This window comes from Teleopsis dalmanni, chromosome 2 (genome assembly GCF_002237135.1).
Source record: "Teleopsis dalmanni isolate 2A chromosome 2, ASM223713v2, whole genome shotgun sequence".
Lineage (NCBI taxonomy): Eukaryota > Metazoa > Arthropoda > Insecta > Diptera > Diopsidae > Teleopsis > Teleopsis dalmanni.
In genome coordinates this window covers 71223682-71248840 of record NC_051847.1, presented here as the reverse complement: position 1 = coordinate 71248840, position 25159 = coordinate 71223682, and the positions used below count along the sequence as shown (strand labels likewise).

The 25159-nt window shown below is 30.8% G+C and overlaps 2 protein-coding genes across 2 annotated transcripts; one reads left to right on the top strand and one right to left on the bottom strand.

Annotated features, from left to right (window-relative positions):
- The first annotated feature begins 4430 nt into the window (after window positions 1-4430).
- On the top strand, window positions 4431-9374 carry LOC119674813 (uncharacterized protein MAL13P1.304-like). The gene is made up of 3 exons (XM_038085969.1): window positions 4431-4464; window positions 4540-8327; window positions 8526-9374. Exons 1-3 carry the CDS (start codon window positions 4431-4433, stop codon window positions 9372-9374), a joined length of 4671 nt encoding a protein of 1556 aa, XP_037941897.1.
- A 7932-nt stretch (window positions 9375-17306) lies between these two features.
- Window positions 17307-24157, bottom strand: LOC119674812 (uncharacterized threonine-rich GPI-anchored glycoprotein PJ4664.02-like). The gene is made up of 4 exons (XM_038085968.1): window positions 24131-24157; window positions 21311-22955; window positions 19841-21238; window positions 17307-19633 (listed from the first exon to the last, which is right to left on the bottom strand). Exons 1-4 carry the CDS (start codon window positions 24155-24157, stop codon window positions 17307-17309), a joined length of 5397 nt encoding a protein of 1798 aa, XP_037941896.1.
- Between the last annotated feature and the right edge of the window lie 1002 nt (window positions 24158-25159).

Sequence of the window (25159 nt, the reverse complement as noted above, 5' to 3'; positions counted from 1 at the left end):
AAGTTGGTACCCGTTTCTAAAGTTCTATTAAGCAATATCTTCATATCAGTCTATTTTGCAAGGCATTCGTAGTGGAAGACTTTTTGTTAAAAAAAGCAACGAAAGCATTCGATGATGTGCCATAACCACTTCACATGATACAATATCATGTGAAGTGATACTGTTTTCTTTCAGAATCTAGTATGCCTTCCTTCCATATACCTGGACGCCTTCCCTATAGTTGGTAACTTTAAAGTAGTTGCAATCTATAAAAGAAGATTTGTTGAAGAAGTTGAACACTTAATTTGAATACGACAAAATATATTTATGGGTACATTGATTTATCTAAGAGAGACTTTTTACATATGCTATGGTTATTTGTGGATCTTCATTGTCACTGATGTAAGGCTTGTAATCACAAATTTACTTGAAGAGTGAGGAGTTAATTTTCAGATAAGGGCAGAAATATCATAAATGGAAAAAAATTGTTTTCGTTATTAAATAGTCCTAATGCATGATTAATAATTAATATAAATATAATATATGTAAATGTAATAAACTAGTATATGGGTATAAATATAATATTTTGATACCTTTTGAGTGAGACTTTTAGAGAGTTCTTCAAACTCTTTTCTCCTTTCTGGCTACTAACTAACGCGCCGGAGGCAATACTATTTGCATCTTTAAAGTTTGATCAAGATATAATCAAGAATCAATTAGAGTATTAGAAAAAATTTCTTGGTTTAGCTATTTCGGTATACTAAAATCTATTGTTGCACAACATCCGCTTATGAAACTGTAATCGTAATACAAACATCTTAGCTGTACAGAATTTGTTATCATAACAATTTATAGTTTACTATAGTTTCAGATTTTATAGATATGAAAATAATTCAATCTGTAAAGCTGATACATCTACAGAATTCATTTGAAAGCTGTTTCTTTTTTTCGAATATATTACTTCGGTACTCACATTAATAATGAAAAAGTAATTATTAATGCTAAAAAAGTGGATCACCACTTTCCTTCACTCTCTACAACATTTATACAACTGATATTCCAATATTAGGTTCCGATAGATTCCGATGACTCTGGGCTCTGAAAAGACTTTTCTAAGTTCCATGCTACATTGGGATGAATGACATCCTCAGGGACATCAAGATTGATCCCATCAAAAAATACAGAAAGGATAGAGCCCTAAAATTATTTACGAAAACTGACAGACTTACCAACACCGCTTTAACAAATCTCAGAATGGTTACAGGCTCCTCGGGGAGGTATGCAGATCTGAGGTCAATTATTGTTTAGTCTGATGAAGTGATAAACATAAATCCAGTCAAGGCGTAAAGAGCGGTTTTGAAAATACCTCGAGTTAAGAAAAAGTAGAAGTGCTTAAGTGCACTGGCTGAAATAGCTTCGACATAAAATGATATTAAAAGGTAGTCCATAAATGAAAAGAAGAGAAAATGGTCCTCTATAAATTTTAGTATTGATTTATTTAAATATTTTATTCTACTTTATTATTGTATATTATTAGAAAATAGAATATTCTAGGGTATTCTATTTATAAAAATATTTAATTTTATAGAAACTATTTTTGACTATATAAGTAATATATAGAACATAGAAGAACTTGTAGGTGAATTATTTTTTTAATTAGGGAAGATATTAAGTATAATAAAATACACATACATATATTCTGAAATGTAACTGTGCTTTTCTACTTCAAAAATAGAACCTTTCAGAATAGAACCTTTTTATAAAAAATGTATAATTTATTTAGAACATATTATATTTAATTTAATTTTGTTAAAAATATTTTGTTATACATATATTAAATGTTATAGATTTTTTGGATTTTCTATTTGCAAATATTTTTAACAAATATTTTAAATGAATTCCATTGTCTTGTATTTAAATTTGGACCAAATTTTTATCTATAAATATTATTCAACAACAACAACAATACTTATTATGAATACAAAATTTTGACAGAAAAAAGTTGAATAAAGTTACAGATTAAAAACAATGTTATTAAGATGAAATTATTCATTGGTCATCTTCTCCCTAAAGCACGAATATTTCTAAACATGAACTCATAAATAATTACGAAATACAGATGAAATGCTGAGAATATGGTGCATAGGAGAAGAAGTATCTCTTGGCCACAAATGGAAATTCATTTGACTTTACAAAAAAAAAAATGTTACGGAATATCTGAAGAATGGGATTTATTTAATTAGCATAATAAAAGGAATTAAAGTAAAGCTGTATAAATGTAAATATTTAACAATCTGAATGTACAACGAAATGAAAACAAATTCTATTGTTTAATGTTTGGATTTAATATTTATGATATCTCACATACAATAAAATATGTTCTCATTTTACACCAGTTAACAAAATAAATATTAAAGTATTTTTACTTTCGTTGGTACATTGCACTAGTAACAGATCGGAAAAAGAAAAACACCTTCAAAAAGTAACAGAGAGAGAGAGGAAGATTTAAGCAAGCAGTTAGTGTTGAACCAATCGATGTGGCATAAGATTGACTTCAATCATAAGAAGTCATTGTAGTAACAATGAATAAACCTAAAGAACATTAACTGGCTTTTGAGATTTTTAAGTATAGGGTCTCTTATTATAGCTTGGTAAATCTATTTGGCGCTTTTCTTAAGCAGACAATATATTACATGTCTGTATAAGTAATACCGGATAGGCACTTTAAGGGTCAACGAAATAAAGTTGTATTCTGACAAATGCAGTGATAAGATAGATCTGATAAGTAGCATTTTTCTTCTTATGGCTCACAACCATACATGTACGTAGTCGTCATGTTTGCACATATGATATAGTTAGTGCAGTTAACTATATTTCATTTGGAGCAGATATCTTAATCATTAGGTTATTTTGTTGCCATTTAATTGTGTGCACTTTATTTTATATTTAAAGATAGTATTTACATTCTCTTAGTGTTATTTCCAATATATATTTTTTGAATGTATTCTGTTTATATTCCTAGCTTTACTGATACCTAACTGATAAAATGGATAGCTAAATTCATGAGTTCAAAATTATACTATTTTTAACAACAAACGTATATTGTGCTAGAACCAATGTAAACTATAAACACACAGGGATACAATGCAATATACCTATTCAGATGACAGTACATCCTTCCTTAACATCAAACTTTATTTCTAATAAAATTCAGATAATCATTTATAGTCTATATCTATATCTACCAGATGAAATCTGTAAAATTAATATTCAAAGACTAATCAAAATTTTAGGGTTATGTTACGCAGGCGATAAAATAATCATCAATCACCACATTTTTAGTTTCTTGCCTTCAATGCCTTTAAGTTATCATTATATAGCAATCTTATTATTTCTACTCTTTTTACAGCGAATAATGTATATGAGTCAGAAGTACTAAATATCAGAAAAATCTTAAATATTATCTGAAATAAAAATTGAATAATTTTTATTTAATATATTGAATATAAAAACTTACTAAATCTTACTTAGTCGAAAATTAGCCCAAGGACGAGTTTGAAACTGTCAATGGTACCAAAGTGAAAAGAACCGAGAGCATAGCCAGAGAACGAGGTTACAATATCCTTATACAATATACAAACTTTGTTAAAATGAAGCAATAAAACTTAATAAATAAATATTTAAAATTAATACATAAATATTGTTTCCTGATTTTTTAAAAATTTATTGCAACAACTCAGGACCAACTATTGTAAAAAGGGACGAACATTCTGCGTCGTTACTATATATGAAAAAAATATTGTTGTACTAATCATCTGAAAACTGAAATACTTTTTATCATTTTATAAAAATGGGATTTATAAACATTATGTTTAGTATTATGCGACTGCTGTTATAAATATTTGTATTAATATCAAGATCAAGAAAACTAAAACCGGTGCTAGGTTTAAGTCTTCTTCAAAGCATCTCTCCATTGATCCCAATGTCAGTGTTTAGATAACACGTAAATATCTTTGGTGATATATATTTAACAATGAGTTTATTCTTCATTTATTATTTATGAATTTATTTATTACTCTTTATGGTGTTTTATTAATTTATTGTTTATTTCTTTGTGTTAAAAGTAGAAATGTGTTAACTAGTGTAGCTTAAGAACTGTTATTATTAGACTTTGAATTTCTGTGCTTTCTAAGAATTTTATTGAAACTTTTTGTGCTAAATACAGTTTAAATGTGTCAAATTCCACTATTTTGGTTGAGTATTGTTCAGACGACTTAACCTAATTAAAAGGTCTTTGTGTAACAGGCCATAAAATTGGTTGAATAACTAAGAATCGGTTTAGTCTGTAGTGGCCTTTACCTTTGAGTTATCAATGTGCAAGTGATTTTTTTTTTTTTTTTGAAACTATAAAAATGTTATTTTGTCACAAAAGTTTAGTGTATCTCGTTTTAATGATTATTTTCGTCTGTACGACACAGACATTGCGTAAGTAATATTTTTAATAAGTTAGTGAATTCATGGCACTAATAAACTTATGTCAATAAAATTGTTACTTCGCAGAAAAATCGCTGAACGCACAGCATGAGAAGTACCGAAAAGCTCATACGAAGTTCGCACAGAAGAAGCATTGGCGTCCAAATTTTGAGACGCAAACGGCGGCGCATCAGTTTAGTAACCTCGCAAATGTGGCGGCAGCGAACGATGTACAGTTTTACGCATTTAATAGACCAGTGAAGCGCAGATATAATCTACAAAGTTTACTAACTAGAAAGCCGCAAAACAGCGAAATTTATGCGGAGCATGATTTTGAGCGAAATGCGTCAATTACTGGGACTAAGGATATTGACTTGCACTCAGAATCCAATTACAATAGCGCCATGGAAAATGAAATACGTATACTACGTCTCATGGAAGAGCTTGTCAAAATGAGTAGCCTGGTGGACAAAGAGGTGACACCGCCCGAGGTTGTAGTAGTGAAAACTACTGCAGAAATTGGTTCAGAAATAAAGGATGAAGGCGCACCAAAAGTTGACAAAAACAATTCATTAAATGACAGCACAGCAAAAACTACGAGTGAAAATTTGAACAAAAGCACAACAAATTTAATTAGGGAAAGCACAGTTGAGTTTGTGAATGAAGTGCAAAATTATACAGAAAATGCAAACAGGACAATAGAAATGAACAATTTGATTAATGAAGCACAAAATGCAACAACATCAGAAGCAACTAACAATGCAGCTAAGAAGGGAACAACCGCACTGGAAGATAACTTGGAAGTATTGTTGGACTCGCGACAGGACTTGGATGAGAGTAAAAGGAAGGTGTATACTAAACATGAAGTTAGTAGTCATCCTTTAAATAATACAAGTACATTGCAGAAGGAAACGAATAGTGCTGAAGAACAAGAAATGTCAAAAGTTATTAATTATGCTAATGTAAATGACAATAAAAATAGAATCAACAATGACTTCGATAAAAAAGTGGAACTGGATAAAACATTAGTTAATGAAGAAAATGCAATAAATTTAATTTATACGAAACCAATTAAACAGACAGTAAAAGTGGGATTGGAAGATTTAATTGATGAATTGGAAGCAATTATTGATAATACGAGCGAAGAAGTGCAGAACGAAACTGTTAATGAAACAGATACTAATAAGTCACTAGAGGTACTACAAAATCCTGAGTTGGTTATAAAGAAAGAATTAGATAAGGTTAAGCTAAAGCATCAATTGGATTATTTGCAGTTGAATGGTCCACAAATAAAGGAGCAAAAGGATGTTATGGATAGGAACACAGATCAAATTGATGGAGAAATTTTAAATACTTCTGAGGAAAGTACACAGACCATGTTAGAAAATGGTTTTACTTTGGAATCAAATACAACGGATCAAGAAGTAGATAAGTTTTTGAATGAAGCATTAGAAAACTATCAGAAACAAACGAAGCAAAAAGTGTTGGAAAGTGCAATGAATTCAAGTAATGTGGAAAAGGATGAGTTTGTAGGAATGCAAAGTGCAGTAAATGCAAGTAGTGTGTTGGATAACGAGTTAGTTTTTATAAATAAGAACGTTGAAGAAATTGAAGAAGCAATAAGCAGTGACAGTGAAAGAAATAAATTTAAAAATAAATATACAAATACAATTCTTTATAATCCTTTAGCAGAAGTAAAAAAAATAGATGGTTATTTACATGGAAACGAAACGGATGGAAGTCTTGGAAAAATAAGTGCGAAGGACACTTTTATAAATATGGCAAATTCAACTACAGGATATTTAAGCGAAAATATTGGGATTAATGGAACAAATGTTAAAGAAACATTTACGGCTAATTCAACTATAGGATATTTAATTGAAAATATTGGAAGTAATGAAACAAATGTTAATGAAAAGATACTTAAAGAAGACCCTAAGACTGAAATGCTTTCAAATGATAATTTCAATGTACAGAAAATTATTCTAAATACACCACTAACAAATAAAGTAATCAAAATGGGAGATTATTTAGTTGACAATAAAGCAGTTCCTACTGTTAATATAAATGCATCTATACAAAATACTCAAATGTCTAATAATTCTGATTTAGGATTATCAAAAACTGTCAAGCAGCCAATGAACTCAATGGATTTTGCCATTAAAGCAATTGAAAAAAATCTTACAGCAATTGACATTGTAAATGGTACAAATCTCATTACAGATAAGAGTAGCAATAATTTCATGAAAATCAGTAATTTAACAATAAATTCCCTTTCAGACAAAAACAATTTGTTGCATGCAGCGAACTACGAAGACAACATAAATTCAACAAAAATGAATGCTGCTGTCATGGCGAACGATTTTAAGGGTATCTCTAGTAATAAAAATAGCGCGACAGCAAATCTTGAAGTCAATAACTTCGACATTAAATCAAATACAAGTGAGAAAATGGAAGATTTATTTACAACTATTGCAACACCTACAGCAAACGGTACGACATTGTTTGGAAATGTGACTTGGTCAAGCGCAACAAATCCAATTGTGAAAGTAATCGATGAAACAAGTGTTAAGATATTAGAAGGGAACACAAAGTATGTTGCAGGTGTTGACAATTCAAGCACAAAGTTGGAGGAAGAAATAGTAGCTATAAGTTATTCACCTACTTTAGAGAATAACAATCAAACGAGTAGTCAACTTAATCCAAGTGAAAAAGGAACTGGATATAATAAGTTAAAATTCAATAATATTACTAATAATGCACAATATCAACACGATTCTATATATCATAACTTTAACATAAGCGCAGATATCGATGTGGATATGACTGCTATACATAAAATATCTGCAATGCTAGATACAACTGCTGCTATACCAATTCCTAATGTTCTAAATTTAAGCTCCATAATCGAAGACTTAAAGCAAATTGAAACAACTACACAAATAAACTCGAATGAGCAGTTGCAAATACCAAATATTGCAGTAACTGATAACATAAGCAGCACAAATGGCCCCACAACCGATACAATGTTATCAAATAAGCCAGTTATCCAGAAAAATGGTACTTTCTATCCGGTGGTAAGAGATGAACAACAAAATCATTTGGAACATGTAACAACAGAACGCACTGTTACATTGCCCATAAATTCCATTGCACCTACAGCAAGTATTGTAGTTGGTAGCCACATACAGTACGCTAAAAACAACAGTGAATCTACTGAATTGTTGTCTCCCGTAGGGAATCCACTAAAATTACCTGTAACATATGCAACAGTCGGTATAGAACAAACAAACGAAAATGGAACATTCGTCACCAACACATCAGTTACACCAGTTACACCAGACACATCATCCACAACAGTCATATCAACTACAGAGAAGGAACTGGAGCACTTGGCTAGTTTAATAGAAAAGTACATAATGCAAGAGACTAGCAATATTGAGAGTTCAGAACTTATTGAACAACAACAATCAACAGCCAGTGCAAATGACAAGGCTGCGGCTAGCAAAATCCACTTGAAAAATGATGGCAATGCAAATATTAATACTACTTCTGCTCCATCTCTTTCTACTGTTGACAAAAATAATAAAAATATTATTATGACAGCTGCAATTAAAGCTGAAAATAGAAATGACACTGAAAAACATAATAAAACCATTTTAAAAACGCTACGAGAAGAGGTGACCTCCACTGTAAATTGCTATACCAACACAGACGTGACCGATTTGGCAGCGGCAAGTGACAGTGCTGCAACAATTAAAGATGAAAAAAGTTCCATTGAAACTATTAAAGACAATGACACTGTGGGTAACGACAATGTTGAAAACGATAACAGTCACACACTTCAGCAGGAGCATAAAGTGGACTACATTGATGTTGCTAATGATAATAATGATAATGATAATACTCATGATAATAATAATGATAATGATGATAATGATAATGATACTGTTGATATTGTTGCTGTTGAGGATGAAGAAGATGACGATGACGATGGCGATGACGATGACGATGACGAAGTGGACCATTTTAGAGACTACACATATAACATTAATACTGAATACAAACATGAGCCAGCAAATGTCAAAGAAATGCCCTATAAGGACATCAACGTGCAAGTGCATAAAAAAAATAGTGACAGCATAACACGTACAAGTGGTAAAGAAATGGAAACAAATAAAATGTCAACAATTGAAAATGAAAAAGAATCAATAGACATTTCCAGTGAGGATAACAAACAAACATATGACACTCAAAACGATAAAAATCAGAAAAATAATGATGATAATGCTTTTAGCAATAATCCTGAGCAGCCTAATATGTCACATGACATTAATCAAGATGATACAGAATTTGGTAGTGGTGACGATAGTGATGATAGTGACGATGAGGATGATAATAAGAAATCTTATTATACTCTAACTTTTGACAACACTGTTGCACGGAACTCTTATGGTCATTTGTTGAGTAGTGCAAAAAATACAGAAACTGAACTGCCAAATATCAGCGTTAATAGTGCGAAAAACACTAATAACAAATCCTTTGAGTTAAAGAAAAATCAAAACCAATTCAATACCGACAACGATACCACAACAGCTCAGTTGCATATAGAAAGCAGTAGTCCAATATCAGATAGTGTTGCTACTACACCGTATAGCAGTGGTGACAAACGCATAAAAAGTCAAGCGGAAATTGCACCGACAAATTGGTGGCGTACGTTACCATATGCGGAAATTAGAAAATTTTTGAATACCATATTCGATAGTGCAGCCGAAGAATTGTATGAGGAAATCGCACGGAAATCAAAGGAAATACGAAAGGGACACAAACTTAACAATCAAGAAGATTCGCTGGATGCAACATTGACACATAAGACGAATAGTGAGAATGGTGGTTACTGGTCATATTTGTTTAGTAGGTGATTTCCGTTTTTATATACTTTTCAAATGCACATAAAACGAAAAGGGACTGATTTTTAGTTTAAATATTAAGATAAGAATAGCAACAATTTTATAAAAATTTATATTAAAATAAAATGTATTCATAGATATTTTCGTTTTTTTTTTTGTATTATAAAAAAATTTTTTTTAAATTATTATTTTAAAAGAAAAAAATAGAGGTTAACTAAAATATGCTTTGAGACAAATATTGGAAATAAGTAACTGAAATAGAAATAGTAGGTTTTTAAAATATATGAAGTGGACGTGGATGGTAAAAAATACAGTTCTGTTAAGACTTGCTTAGGAAAACATTTTAGTAATAAATAAATTGAATGAATGCAGTATATTTTTAAACAATTATTAAATTAAATTTATCAATTTATTTAACAAAAATACTCATTCTAATTATATCCCATACATTCACAATTAGAGATGTGGTATTAGCCCAGATTGAAGCAATAAGTCCCTAAAATATAATGAAAAAGATGAGAGCGAACGCACAGAATTGGCGAACGATAGAGTGATAATCTCAGGACAGATACCAAAATATGCAGTGAAATAGTGAAGGTCTGAACACAGGTCGAAAATTTTAGTAATAAATAAATTGAATGAATGTAGTATATTTTTAAACAATTATTAAATTAAATTTATCAATTTATTTAACAAAAATACGCATTCCAATTATATCCCATACATTCACAATTAAAGAAGTGGTATTAGTCTGGATTGAACCAATAAGTCCCGAAAATATAGTGAAAAAAATAAAAGCGAACGCACAGAATTGGCGAACGATAGCGTGATAATCAGGGCAGATACCAAAATATGCAGTGAAATAGTGAAGGTCTGAACGCAGATCGAAAATTAATATCATATAATTTTTGCAAACAACTAAAAATTAGATTAAACTATGTTTAATATGCTATAAATATGTTAAGAGTATTGTACATAGAATGACTACTTTTAACTCCAGAGATGTAGTCATTTTCATGACTGCATGATGTTCCAGATATATCTTATGTATATATCAGGTATATCCCTTGGTACTTTATACAGTGATGAATATTGAAAATAAAAGTAAGTCTAATTTAATCAGTTATGGTAAACAATAACGATGTCCATTTGTAGATCAGATGAATAATCACCATTACTAATAGATGCTACTATGGAGCATAGTAGGTAGTTGGGATGTAGAGCTCTCTCTCAACAAACAAAACTTACGCTCAATAGGTCGTTCATCCTACTTGTGCTTCTGTATGGCTCAATAGCATGAACGTTATCGCAGAATGATGAAGCAGCACTGGGAGTTTTCATGAGAAAAGTTTTATATAAGATCTTTGGTCCTCTACAAATTGATGCATGAGCTTTATCACGACATTGATATAATTCAGTGAATTAACATCTAGCTGCTTCAGTGGCTAGGTCATGTCGTAAGAATTGTTAAAGAAGATATATTTTGTCCAGTGAAAAAGTTATTTGAAGCAGTAGTTGGGGAAGAAGGTGATCACTTCTATATCTGGTGAAGTGATCAACATCAAGAAAAATGCTGCGTCGGGCTGAATACCGTTAAGGGTTATTAAAGCCAAATTAGTAAGTAATTAAATATACTTCACATCTACGTTCCTCCAAATTTTTACTACTTAATCTACTGAGCTCATATTTAGATATTTTATTAGTTTTGTATCCTTAACGTCTTAAGCTAACTATGAGATCCAAATACTTGTAGATGCTGGTTAAAATTTTGAGTTTTTCTTGAAAAATTCAGTTAAGCTTCTGTTTCTTTAGATTATTTAGAATCGTTTTGAATATTTAGAGGTATTTTGTAAAAGTTCGTTCTATTTTCATTAGTTTTGTATTGTTTATTTAATTGGATAATTTATTTTGCCCAAAAAAAAATTCTTTTCCTTTTATCATTTCGGAAATAATCGCTTGTTTTGTATGAAAGACGTTTTTTGAAAATTCCTTAAGTAAATGGGTACGTGTAGAAAACAGTAAGTCGACTAAGTATTTGGGATATTTTTTTCAATGTTTGATCTTATTATTTTTCTTAATATTATTGACGATTTCTATTTTATAATTTTATTATAATTAAAAAATAGACGTATAGAAATGAGCTAAAATACAGAATAAAATATATGTTCATATGTGTGAATTATTTTAACTAAATTTGCTATACTAAATAGATTTCTTTAAAAAATTTTACAAACATACATATATCTAAATGAGCTTGTCTTAATAAAATATATAACTCTAGATATGATTAAATGCTAAGAGAAATTAATTTGCATAAATTTATTAAGAAAATTTATTTATTATAACAGTTTCTTCTCCAACGGGTCAACGATTTCTGCACACAAGACTGTATTCCACACATAAAGTCTGTTGTTATTGAAAAATTATAGATACGAGTCTGTCTTTTGTTTAAAATTTTTGGTTTCTTTTTTTATATCTCAACAATTTAAATATTTTAATCTTGTTCTTCATCTGTCGAGCATAAAAATTCTTCTTGCGGATGAGTCTCGGCTTTCGCTTTGCTGAGTTGAAAATTGTTATTGCCGGCTTTGTAAGCGTCAACAAAGCCGATATTGGCAGCAGCCCGGCTAAAACCTGATCGACATGAACCCATGTAAAATTTCTATTCCAGTGTAGAGATGAAGTGGTGGCTTCTGTCAACTTTTTATTGCTTCTAACTTTGTAAATGAGTTGAGCATTTGTTTTATTTGTTTTTGCTGCTGAGTGTGGATTTAGATGAAGTGGCCGTTCTGTGCTCAAACTCAGTTGTGGTGCTGCTACATTTGACGCCATAGTTACATCTTTATTAGATTTTATTATTGTTGTAATATTTGCTATTGCATTGTTGGATTCCGTCAAAGTTGCTGCAGTTACCGCTGAGTTCAGTGCTGAAGTTTGATTTGACGTTACATTTACTGCAGCGGTGGTTTGTTTGTCTATTGAAAGCTGCTTCATATGTTGAAATGGATATGGTAAAATGAGTGGCGGATATATAAGGATTTCATATTGACTCGGAATTGCAAATAAGCCATTTATGCCACTCATATTGGAATAGTTTCCATATTCAAAGTTTCTTTTTGCTGTCAAGTTTTTTAGTAGCAGTAAATAGAGCAAAAATTTAAGTATCATTGCCTTAGATTCTAATATTAATAGAAATATTATTACGTTATTTTTTTTATACTTGGTTTAATTTAATTTTTATAATCATTTTTTATGTGAATTGATATACAATTTTAAAAATTTCATGTAAAATTCTTTTGTTTATTAAATTTGAAAAATTTTTGCTGACAACTTAAAGAACATGATTATTACACAAAATGCTTTAGAAAACTAACAAGATTTGATAGCTTGACAAAATTACTATATATAAAACAAACATTTTTATTATATTTTCATTTATAGTTAAATTTGATTCAACATAGTGTTTGTATTGTTTTTTTCTCATCATATAAGCAATTTCAATACATTTTTGTAAATGGAAGCAGATTTAAATAACAATAAAAATTGCCGTTGGCACGCACCAAAGAAACTTTTATTATTTGTGAGTTTGTAAATATAAAATTCCACACATTTCAAGAGAAATACTTAAGTTGTGTAAAAAACATACTTTACATCTCAAGAACTTGTTTTCTGAACTCGCCTTGGGCTCTTGTCAATATATTGACCTTTTCCTAAGCCGAAAATTGCGTGCACTTTAAAATCTTCTACTAGCCCGGATTATAAAAAGATATAAACAGAAGTTTAAAGAGCAAAGTTTATATTTTATGTTAGGTAAGTGCATTGAACTTTAAACAAATATTAAAAACTATTAAATATATTGTTTAAATATACGTTTTTATATCCATTGAGTAAACGAAAAACTTATAGCCACTTTATAGATAAATTCGGAAAATGATTCTTCAATCCAAAATATAAAAATATTTTAATTGGTGGTGTATTTATAGCATTAATTTAGATACAGAATACCAAAGACGATTAAAAATATTTTTTAAAAAATTAAATTTGAACCACCAAAATTCAAAAAAAAGCATCAACCGTAGGGATAAATGATCTTAATAGGTAATTTTAAGTTATTTGCATGAATTGTAATTGAGATATTTGATTATTTTTGCGTTTTTGTGCAACTCCTTGATATTTTGTATCTCAAGACTAGCTATAGTAGCTGGCTATAGTAGCTGGCTATAGTGGGTGACTATAGTGGCTGACTATAGTGGCTGACTATAGTGGCTGACTATAGTGGCTGACTATAGTGGCTGACTATAGTGGCTGACTATAGTGGCTGACTATAGTGGCTGACTAACTATATAGGCTGACTATGGGCTGACTATAGGCTGACTATAGTGGCTGACTATAGTTGGTGACTATAGTGGCTGACTATAGTGGCTGACTATAGTGGCTGACTATAGTGGCTGACTATAGTGGCTGACCTATAGTGCTGACTTAGTGTGGCTGACTATAGTGGCTGACTATAGTGGCTGACTATAGTGGCTGACTATAGTGGCTGACTATAGTGGCTGACTATAGTGGCTGACTATAGTGGCTGACTATAGTGGCTGGCTATAGTGGCTGGCTATAGTAGCTGGCTATAGTAGCTGGCTATAGTAGCTGGCTATAGTAGCTGGCTATAGTAGCTGGCTGTAGTACCTGGCTATATTAGCTGGCTATAGTAGCTAGCTGTAGTAGCTGGCTATAGTAGCTGGCTATAGTACTTATTAACAGTAATCACATTAAATCATTACTCAGCTGGAAAAATCAAATTATATCCAGTGAACCTATTAAGCGATGCCTTCTTCCACAATGCCACATTTTCTGTATTTCTAACTATTCTAACCAGCAGATTAAATAACTGCAGCTGCAGGCTTTGGACATAATATCCGGTTATAATATGGATTTGAGCACATAGGGATTTTAAAATTAGGAAGAATCATATTTGAACCAGTAGCAGAAGAAAAAAGCAAACTACATACAAATTGAACGCAAATGTGAAATTTAGGCAAAGTGTGTCAGCTCGCAGTTTAATAAGCGGATGGCCACATTTACCTACTTTTACGCACCTCTTGCTCTAAAGGCAACAAGGCATGAACAAATCCAGATACAGATTTCTCATATTTCAGTATAACTCCTTTAAGACTGGCATAAAATACCCAAAAAACGTTGTTTTTCCCAATTGCTAAGGAATATCTACCTCTTTCATGGGGATGTCATAAGAAATTAAATATGTTCTATTTTTCAATAATAAGAGAAAAACGCAGTGAGATGAAAGAGATATATACGCAGTTTGTGGAGAAGAAATTTTACGACATGAAACAATCAAAAATGATTCCTTTTCTTTTGCTTTGGAAATATGTCTATGTTGGACACCTAGAAAACAGCTGTGTGAGTAGTTACAATTTCGACCTGTGCAATACCGAGGGAATATTTCATAGTCGTTAATTAAGTCTTATATCTGACTTAAGTATGTATTAATTGAGTTAAGTTGATGACTTTAGTTATATTAAAGTCTGCAAGTCTAAAAAAGGCGTTTGTATATGATAAAGTAGTATGAAATTTGATTGATAAACTTAATATGATATCTGATTTTTTCTGGAATTATTTAGTCTTAATGCAATAGCAGAAAGAAATTTAATATAAGTGGTCATAAACAATTAAATTTGGTACACATGGTACACATTTTTTGTACTCCGTAGAAAATTATTGCTGTGATTGAAAAGATTTGATATATTCTCCAGCCATTAGATTAGCAGTTTATTACTTATTCTCATTTATTACTTATTACTTCTCTATTCTTAAAATACTCTTTCTGTTGTAAAATTTATTTAATCTTAAAAATAAGGACTAAGGAAAGCTACTGTGCTAATTTTTTACATATAATCACAAAATTCTGAAATTCTACTATAAATGGATATAGATTTCAAATGTCTGAAGTGGATAAAAAAAGTTGATTATTTGAATAGTTAATTCATATTTAATATTTAAGAGCTAATTACTTCTTCATCTTTATATTACTTTATATCCATCATTGCAAAAATCTATCGTCTCCGCATTCCTTCTCTAATATAAAAAGCGGGCTTCTTACGTATGTACCTGTCTAAGAGCTTGCAATTTATTCAAAATCAGTTCTTCTTTAAAAATGTAGAACTAATAATTTATTTTAATAATTGTTTATTTTAATAAAAATAATTTAATATAAATTTTACAAAAATTAATAAATACAATTATATTTTATTTGATTTTATTTCAACGATTATAGTTATAAACTCTAAGTCATATAGCTTAAGAGCTTTCCGTAGTCTTTTTACTTGAGTCTATGACAACTTTACTGTCTTCAGCGACACGCAGTGAAGCTGAATTTTTACGCTTATTAATCACTGGAACAACATTGAATTGTACTTCTGGAGTGTCTTTATTCGCATCGATCACAATATCCGTTTGTTCTGCATCTTCAGTAGATTCTACAGTCTCTTTAATTGGCGTTACTGGTTGCATATTACCGATATTACCACCTAATAAAAAGTTTGTGTTATTTGCTTCGGCAGTAGGATTTTGCAGAGCAGATAATAAACCCTTCAAGAATTCAATGGTTAATTGTGGGTTTGCTTGTATCTGATCAAGTTGTGTCATCATTGGTGCATAAGTCAAAGAATTAAAAACTGGATTTGGTAATGTAAGGGTTATTGTGCCCGGTTGTGCGGGTTGACATAATGTTGGCACTGCTGGAAGATTTAATGGCCATTGTTGTAGTGTTGGCTTGGCTTCTGGTTGTTCAATTGGTTTTAATTGTTGTTTCTTCTGAGCGGTTTGTTTTTTATTGATTCTCTTACGATTGATTTTGGTAATTCTTTTATTTGGTAAGACATCTAAGTGTTCACCTCTTTTACTATTATATTGATCTCTATATGGACGTCTAGTTGGGCTCACACGATTTTGTGGATTTCTAATATTTTTTCTATTGTTATTATTTCTTTTTTGATTTTTGTTAACATAGCGAATTCTTTGAGGACGCAAATGGTTAATTAAATTACTATTACTCAAAGGTCGAAAGTCATCATTTTCAACATCGCTAACATCATCTTCATCGTCGAATTGTAGCACATAGGATGCGACAACTTCTGGTTGATAATTGATTAAGGAGTTTCGATTCACAGTTTGCGTTGCTGGTTTGATCAAACGATTTCTGACAATTTTTAAAGGTTTGGGTTCGCGTTTAACATGTTTTTTTACGATAACCGGGGGATTTGATTGGGGCACTTGTGGCGTTTCTTCACTTTTCACTTCAAATGTTGGTTTATTTGTTGTGCTAGGACTTGCAGTTTGATGATTTACATTAGATACTGTAACTGTTATAGTTTGTACACCGGCTGTACTTGAATTACTTAGTTGTATACTATCAGTTTTCGTTAAAGTTACGGCACTTATGTTAACTACTGAGCATATAATTAGTAAAAATCCCAAGTGTATGATATACATTTTGTGTGATTCTTTATTTATATTAAAAACGAAACATTAAAATGCACGAAAGCGAAGTGAATTTATGCTGAACGAGTTCAAAGTAAAACTAACCAACAAAAATGATGATTTTTGCATATTTATATGTTCGGTATCTATTTTTGAAATAAAATTTCACATCTTTGACCTCTTACACCCGTAACGAATGCGATAATAGAGAAGTATCTATAAACAACTCAAATTTAACCCATTTGGCAGCGTCGAGCAAATCGAAAATAAATAGCAAAGACATTTGAGTGGAGCTTGAAGAGCTGGAAGAGCTTGAAGCAGTTGACCAGTTGAAGATAGCAATATTTCTGTCAAAATGTATGTCTGTGTGTTGGTTCTTATATTCGCATATTAACCAAATATTTGATGCTGAATTAGCCGGTATTTTTGATTGAAGTTAAACTGAAATATTTAAACAAAAACGTTCTGGTTGGGAGTTCGCAAGAAGAAAACGAAGTATGCCGCTGGCTGTTTGTAAGTTTTGCGTTGTGCTAGCAAAATCATTAAGTTCTCGTCGCATTGGGAAGGTGCTTCCAAGCAACGGCGGTTTGATGTAGCAACGCTAGTTGAATCAGTTTGTACCGGAGTTGACACATGCTGAGTTTTGGTTCCTTTAATGGGCTTCTCTTTTTTGCTGACTTTTTGTTGGTTTGCTTCAGATACCAGTAAACTATCTTCGGGAGTGGTGATATTTCCATCAGCTTTTGTATTTTGTTCTGAGTTGCTATTTGTGCTGTTAGTGTTAGATGAGATTTTAGTACCTGTAAGCGTTTGATGAAGCTTCGAAATATTTTCATTTAGAATAGAGTTTGTCGTTGATGCTATTAAGTTTTCAAAATGTGTAATTGGCATAGTTTGTCTCATTGATGTTCCTGAAACAGCAATGGATTCAGTATCTGAATTGGTAGCAGTTTTATTTTCACTTGAAATATTTTCAAATAATTCATTGAAATTCTTATTTGCTTTGATGTTTGAAAGTAACTGACTATTATTGCTATTATTACTTATAAGAGATAAATTTGTGCTCATTAAGTCAGCAGAAGATTTAATATCCATGCAAGGTGTAGTTGATGTATTAATATCAACTATTTCAGAATGATGTTTTGAGTTATTTAAATCGCCAAAAGATTTAATATATGTATCTGATTTTATATCTAACCATATTATGTTCGAATCTTTATTAGCTAAATTGGATGTGGTTTGATTACTTAAACTGCTGTCTTCTTCATTAGTTGGTATTGTAATTTTAGTATGTATTCCTCTATCAACATCTGCAACTTTCTCGTAGTCAACTTTGTCTGAAGAAAAGCTAACTTGTGCTAGAGGATTTGGTGTTTCTGTATTCGAATTTTGTTCAGCTTTATCATTATTGTTATTGTAATCATTTGTTTCATTTACATTTTCATGAGAATTGTAAGTTGCATCCATTTCATCAGATTTTAAAGTAACCATGGTTGAACTGTCAAGAATGCTTACGTTTTGACTACTATAGTTCATCATATCGTTCTTCTCTGTAGTTATTTGGTTTTTCTCAGTTAAGGTATTTAGTTCTGTTTGAGTTTCTATTTGAGAGTTTTTCGTGGTACCAGTTTTACTGTCTGGTAAAATTGTAGTGATCCAGCCATTCATTGAATATTCATTTTCATCTGGCAATATGGTGGTTTGGGTATTTTTATCAGGTAATGTTGTAGTTGTAGTATATTCAGCAGGTAATGTGGTAGTTGTAGTATATTCAGCAGCTAAAGTGGTAGTTGTAGTATTTTCATCAGACAATGTGTCAGGTGTTGTGTCTTCAGCGTATAACATATCAGCTTTATTTAAAGTTACTACATTAGTTTCGATGATTGTAGATAAGTCTAAGGATTTATTTTCAGTAGAATCCATATCTGTTACTTTTTCATCATCATTCGGTTTCTTTGATAGTGGTTTCATTTTCTGCAACATCAGAGTAACAGAAGGGTTACTCACTTCTGTTGTTGTAAACTGCTCTGTTGGTGTATCAGTTGTTGTTGTATGCATGCTTTCTGTTTCATGATCCACGATTGTAGAAGATAACTCTATAACCTCAGCTGGTTTAGGTGTAATTGGCACTAGTAACATAAAATTATCTTCTTTATTGCTATTATCTGATACAGCTGTTGTTATAGTTTCATTTTCAGTGAAAGTATTCTCATCTTCAATAGGATTTATTGTAGAATTCGCAATAATGTGCTCCAAATTAACAGTAATTGATAGGTTAGGATTTTCTTCAGTAATAGGTTCTATGGTTGAAACGTCAACACTATCTTCCATTCCAGTACTAAGTAGAGGTGTAGTTATAGTTTTATCTTCTTCTAGTTCACCTAATGTTGTAGTTATATTTCCTGTTAGTGCAGTTTCTATAAGATTAGCGGTTTTATTTGACTTATCAACATTGCTCTCCAAATTTTTATCAACTTTTGATACAAATTCATTAAGATCTGATTGTATACTAGTAACATTTTCTAAGTCATATGTTTCATTAGGCTCTGTGGTTGTAAATACGTCGGTAGTTGTGGCTTCACTCTCTAGTTGTTGTAAAGCTACTGTAGTCATATCAGTTATATCCTCTTCTGTTATAGGTGCTTTGTTTGGGTTCAAAGTGCTTGTTGAATTTTTATTATTGTTATGTTTTGGTGTTGCTATTAATTTGTCTCTGACATCGTCTGTTTTAGTAAATATTGTAGATGTGAATATATTCCTATCTTCTGTGCTATTATCTGTTAGCAATAAATTTATACTTTCATTTCGATTATGATCGCTAATAACTGGGCTGGAATTGTCTTCATATACATTTATTTCCGAAAATATTATTGGTTTTAAGATATTTGAATTGAAATTATTTCCTATCGTAGAAACTGTGGGCTGGACGGTTGTTATCATAGTATTGTGTACTGCTTCATTGTTTAAAGTAGTAGAACTTTCACTCTCAGTTTGAGCCAAAATTAAATTTTCTGCTGCAAAAATTTCTGTTGTCAAGTCAGGTTTTATGCTGGATATATGCATATTGAAATCAATATCTTCATTAAATGAAGTTGGGCTTGTATCCTTATTTCCACTTTGTTGAAATAGTGTGAATGAGTATTTTACTGTTGTCACATCTGTAGGTTCTGTTGACCCTTTATCATTTGGTAAATCCATATTGTCATTCTGATCAAATGCTGTGATAATTATATTTGCTGGTGTGATACCTTCAACAGATTCCAATATTGGTTCTGTAGATATTCTCATATTTAAGTCACTTTTTGGATTAAGTAAAATTGAATTTGGAATTTCATTCTTGTTTTGTTCTAATAGTACTGAAGTTAAAAGTATTGAGTTACTAGTTTGGTCTTCATTAGGTGTTAAAGTTGTAGTATAATGTACTTCTTTTACGTCTTCTACTGAGGGATTGTCAGTGGTTTCTATAATATTTCCAATAATTTCAGTTGTAAGATTTGAAATTCCAGGTACTGTACTTTTATCTTCGTTGTATGTTAATGTTGGTTTTTCTTCCACTTTTTCACCACTATCTTCCATGAGTTTTGTAATAGATTCTGTAGTGAATAACCTATCAGCTTCCTCGGTTCCAATATCAAATAAATCAGATGTAGTTTTTTTTTTGTTATATTCTAATACTGTTGATGTTTCTGTTTTATTGACCGGCTGTTCCGCTGTTAGTACTCTCTTAGATAATATAGGATTATGGTTAACATCCGTGGTTCTCATAGTTGTTGTTAGATTTTCAGATATATATTGCTCTAAAATAGTAGTTGTTTCTGTAATTGGCTTTGTTGTAGCTTCTTGAGGAAATAGATGATAAACTTTTTGACTTACATTATTGAACTTGGGTGATGAAGTTGTTTCGTTTTCAATATTCTCCAATGTTATAGTAGATATAGGTTCATGTATTGGCTGAGTGATTACTAATGTGGTCACACTGTTATCATTGATTGATAAAGGATTCTCATTATTGTTATGTGTTAATATAGCTGAAGTGTCAGAATTTAAGTAACGGTTGGATGTAGTTTCATATGTATTAGTTTCTAATCTTGGAACAGTTGTGAAATCATCTATGTCAGCTTCAATTAATTTTGTTATACTCTCTGGCTCTGAAATGCTTACATTGGTGGTAGTATTTGATGTATTTGATAGAGTAACTTTGTTTATATTTTGCATCAATATGGTTGTAGATTCAACTGATTCTGCTGTGGTATAAGATAAATCATCATTAGTTTCTTTTTCAAGCTTTACTAAAGATGACAAAGTAGGTTTACTTTCATTAGGTGCCAATGTGGTAATTAATGTGGAAAAATCTTCTTCATATTCAGGTACATCCATTTGCACTTTTCTGTTAGGCATAATATTGTTAATATTAGATATACTGGTATCTAATAAAATATTTTCGCTTCCATTGCTTTCCCATAAAAATGTGGTATCAACAGGCTTTATAGTATTCTCTGTGGTAAATAACATAAGTAAAGGTGAATTTGTAGTTTTAGGTGAATTTAGTGGTTTTGTACTCTCTGTGGTGAATAACATAGCTTGAGATGAACTTGCCGATTCAATTGCTTTTGTCGTACTCTCTGTGGTGAATGCAATAGGTAAATTTGTATTTTCATTTTCTTTGATATCCGATTCAGCTTCGATATCTGGTGTTATTGTAGTTTTAAGATTCATTGCAGTTAACATAAGAAAAGATGAAGTGATTGTTTCAACTGGCTTTGCCGTGCTTTCTGTGATGAATGTCGTAGACAGAGGTGAAGTTTTATTTTCATTTTCATTGGAATTTAAATATGTCACCATTGTGGATTCAGCTTCGATATCTGGCATTGATGTAGTTTCATTCATCAAAAACAAATTGTTCATTACGGAACTGGTATTCATTATAGTTGAGATAGGAAGAGGTGAAGTTGTGTTTGTCGTGCTTTCTGTGGTGAATGATATAGACAGAGGTGAAGTTTTATTTTCATTTTCATTGGAATCGAAATCAATAATCATTGTGGAATCAGCTTCGGCATCTGGTCCTATTGTAGTTTCAGTATTCGATAATAAATTATTAAATTCAGAGCTAGTATTCATTGTAGTTAACATAAGAAAAGGTGAAGTTGTAATATCAACTGGCTTTGTCATACTCTCTGTGGTGAATGACGTAGGTAAAGGTGAAGGTTTGTTTGCATTTTCATTAAGTTCCAATTCTGCAACCATTGTTGATTCAGCTTCAGTTTCAGTATCTGGTATTGTTGTGGCTTCAATAATCAATAATAAATTATTAACTTCATTGCTAGTATTCATTGTAGTTGATAAATTATTTTTATTCGCATTAAGTTCCAGTATGACTGTAGTGTCAAGAGTTGGTGTTGTTGTTGGCATATTATTTAAGTCAGTTCCTATATTAGGTAATATTGTACTTTCAGTTTTATTTAATACTAAGCTTGATACTGTTGTAATTCCTTCTTTAATTGGATTGATTGTACTTTCTGTGGTTGCTATGGGATTACTGGTAGTAGTGTTTGGTGTAAAGTGTGGAATATTTTCATTATTATTATGTTCCATTATGTTAGTGATTGCAATTGGTTTGTCTGTAGTTTCAGGCGTTTCCATGGAACTACTAACGTTGGTGCTAGTGTTCGTAATATTTGATGACACATCTATCGGCAAGATTGCAGTCGCTGCAGTAGTAGATTCTGTGGTGTTTGTTATGATATTAGCAGCTGTCGTTGAAGATACATGAATAGGTTTATTTAATGTTTCCGCTGAAGGTTTGATATTTTCAATCAAATTAGATGTATTAATGGTTGATATGGTTGGGTGTGGTTTTTGATTTATATTTGGAGTTAAAGTAGTAGAAGGAAATTGATTGTATATATTATTTGGATTATAATACCAATATATTGGATAATAGTTTGGTAAGTAATAAGGATTGTTAGTGAATGGATAATTGCTTGGTATATATTGTAACACTGGGCCTTGTTTCACAGCATGTTTTTTCTTAATATTGAGTTGTCTTCTTTTAGCAGGTTTCTTAACTCGAACATGACGATACGGATTTTGATTTTGTTTCTGTTTTTGTTTATTGTAATTATTTGGTGTATATATTTGTTTAGGTGAATCATAATTTAATATCAGAAATGTTTTACGAGGCGTTCTTTCTGGCCAATACTGACTGTCTGTTTGTTGCACTGGTTGTGCACTAATAAATGCAATGATGATGCTTAAAATATATATAACACTGGTATAAAGCATAATTATTTAATTTTTTTGTAGTTATTAATTTAATTTAAATAAATGTAGAAACGAAATTTTTGGTGTACTAGTAAAATTGTCACTGATCACTATTTATTGGTCACTTGAATACATTTTCACTTTAACCATAAATTATAGTTTTTCGTACTCGTAGTTTTGACAAAAAAAAATATGTTTTATGATTCTTTTCAGAATTCATCAATAAACTGAATTTTAAGCTAAGCTCGACATGTGTTTTATACACTTCATTTTTATTATTTTGCTGTTTATTTGCCTACGGTTTCAAATAGTTCATTCACATTTTAAATTTACTAAATTCTTTAATAATTCTTTTGAACTTGCTTTAAGCAACAAAATTTAGAAAAAAAAGTTGTCTATTATGTATTCCGAGATCCATTGTTCTCTATTCGAATTAAAAACTGTAACTTTTTGTATGGTATGTTCGAAGTTGACCAGACAATCAGTTTATAATTTTTTTTTTTTTAATATGAAAATTTAGTTTATTATGGCAATAAAGCAAAATTATTAAAAATATTTTTATTTAATATTAATTTCATCATTGTGCAAATCTAACGAATTTTACATAGTCAATTTTGTTCTAAACTATTCACATTATTATCGAAAAATAACGCTTTTAAGTTGGAAGAACTGTTCTATATTAACAAGTGTATTAGAGGTTTGTTTCATTCATATACCAAATGTAATCCATCAATAAATTTTTAGTTTTTTATTCAACCTATAGAGAAGAGAGAGAGAAAGAGAGTATGCGGTTTATGCATACCAAGTGCTATGAGAGTGCCCGGCACTGTTGCATAAACGAAAGAAACACCTAGGAGGGTATTTCATGGAACATAGGGATTCAAGACTAGGAAAAATAGAGTCTACACTGAGAAATCGGACTTTGAGAAACATACCAATCCGACTAAGGGGCACAATAGTTCTTTTAGGTCGCAGTGTACTAACTCTTTTTTTCACAACAAAATAAATTCAACCTGGAATTTATAATTAACTTTGATCATTTATTTGGACTAATAACCAATATTGGTTTAAGTAATGGTCTCAGATGTGGGGCCAAATAAAACTCCCACACATATTCTAAGTAAAATATACCTATAAAGCTGACTTTAAAAACAGAAAATTTAATTACCTTTAATCTATCATTTGATTTGAATAATAAAATATATTATAGCTTTTCGCTAAAATATTTTTTCTATTTACGAGAGAGAAATCATAATATAGTTGATAACTAATATCAGATAAGCTTGCGGATTGATTATTCTTTGGTTAATTCAAAAACACTGCGCTCTCTGCTCTTGGTCGGTTCTTTCCTATAAAAACTTGATCAATGTAAATCACAAAAATTGTTAAAAAATATTCCATAATGACTAAACCAAATTATAGTGCTATTAACAACAATTTTTAAACAAAATTTAAACTATTAAAGTTTTTTCTCACACCATTGACTTAAAAAATAGTAGAAACTTGTTAAAGATTTTTTTCTGAGTAAATTAATTTACATCTTTTTAGTGGGAATAGTATCTTGTCATGTAATGCAAAAAATATTCAAATGAGGTAAATAATTAGGCCAATTAGGCTAATAAGGCTAAAAAGACACATCGGACAGACCAGTTTTCAATATCTTAACATAAAATCTTAGCAAAAATAAGTGGGACAAAGAAATAAAAAATTGATTTAATTAGACTTAATCACAAAAAACTAGAACTAAGAATAAATTAACAGATTGGCGGAGTTTATATACAAATGAATTTTACGAAATTCGCATAGTATTGTAAAGTGTAGTAAAGTGTTTCAAACAAGAGCAACAGCAACTAAAAGGATATATAACTAACAAAATCAATTAAAAAATAATAATAAAATGTGTTCAAAATACTTAAGTTATTTGTTTCTGACAATTTTCCTAACATGTGTGCTAGCGGAGGAACAACCATTGGAAAGAGAAGAAGTGATTGTCAAAGCAGTACCAGTGACTTTAAATGATTTGCAGAAACTATTTGCAAGTC

Coding starts and splice junctions, on each gene's coding strand:
- LOC119674813 (XM_038085969.1), top strand. CDS start 4,431: ATGATTATTTTCGTCTGTACGACACAGACATTGC. Junction 4,465..4,539: donor CTGTACGACACAGACATTGC/GTAAGTAATATT, acceptor GTTACTTCGCAG/AAAAATCGCTGAACGCACAG. Junction 8,328..8,525: donor ATAAAGTGGACTACATTGAT/GTTGCTAATGAT, acceptor TACAAACATGAG/CCAGCAAATGTCAAAGAAAT.
- LOC119674812 (XM_038085968.1), bottom strand. CDS start 24,157: ATGATCAAAGTTAATTATAAATTCCAG. Junction 21,239..21,310: donor TACCACATTTTTATGGGAAA/GCAATGGAAGCG, acceptor CTAACAGAAAAG/TGCAAATGGATGTACCTGAA. Junction 19,634..19,840: donor AATTTTGGCTCAAACTGAGA/GTGAAAGTTCTA, acceptor TATTGCTAACAG/ATAATAGCACAGAAGATAGG.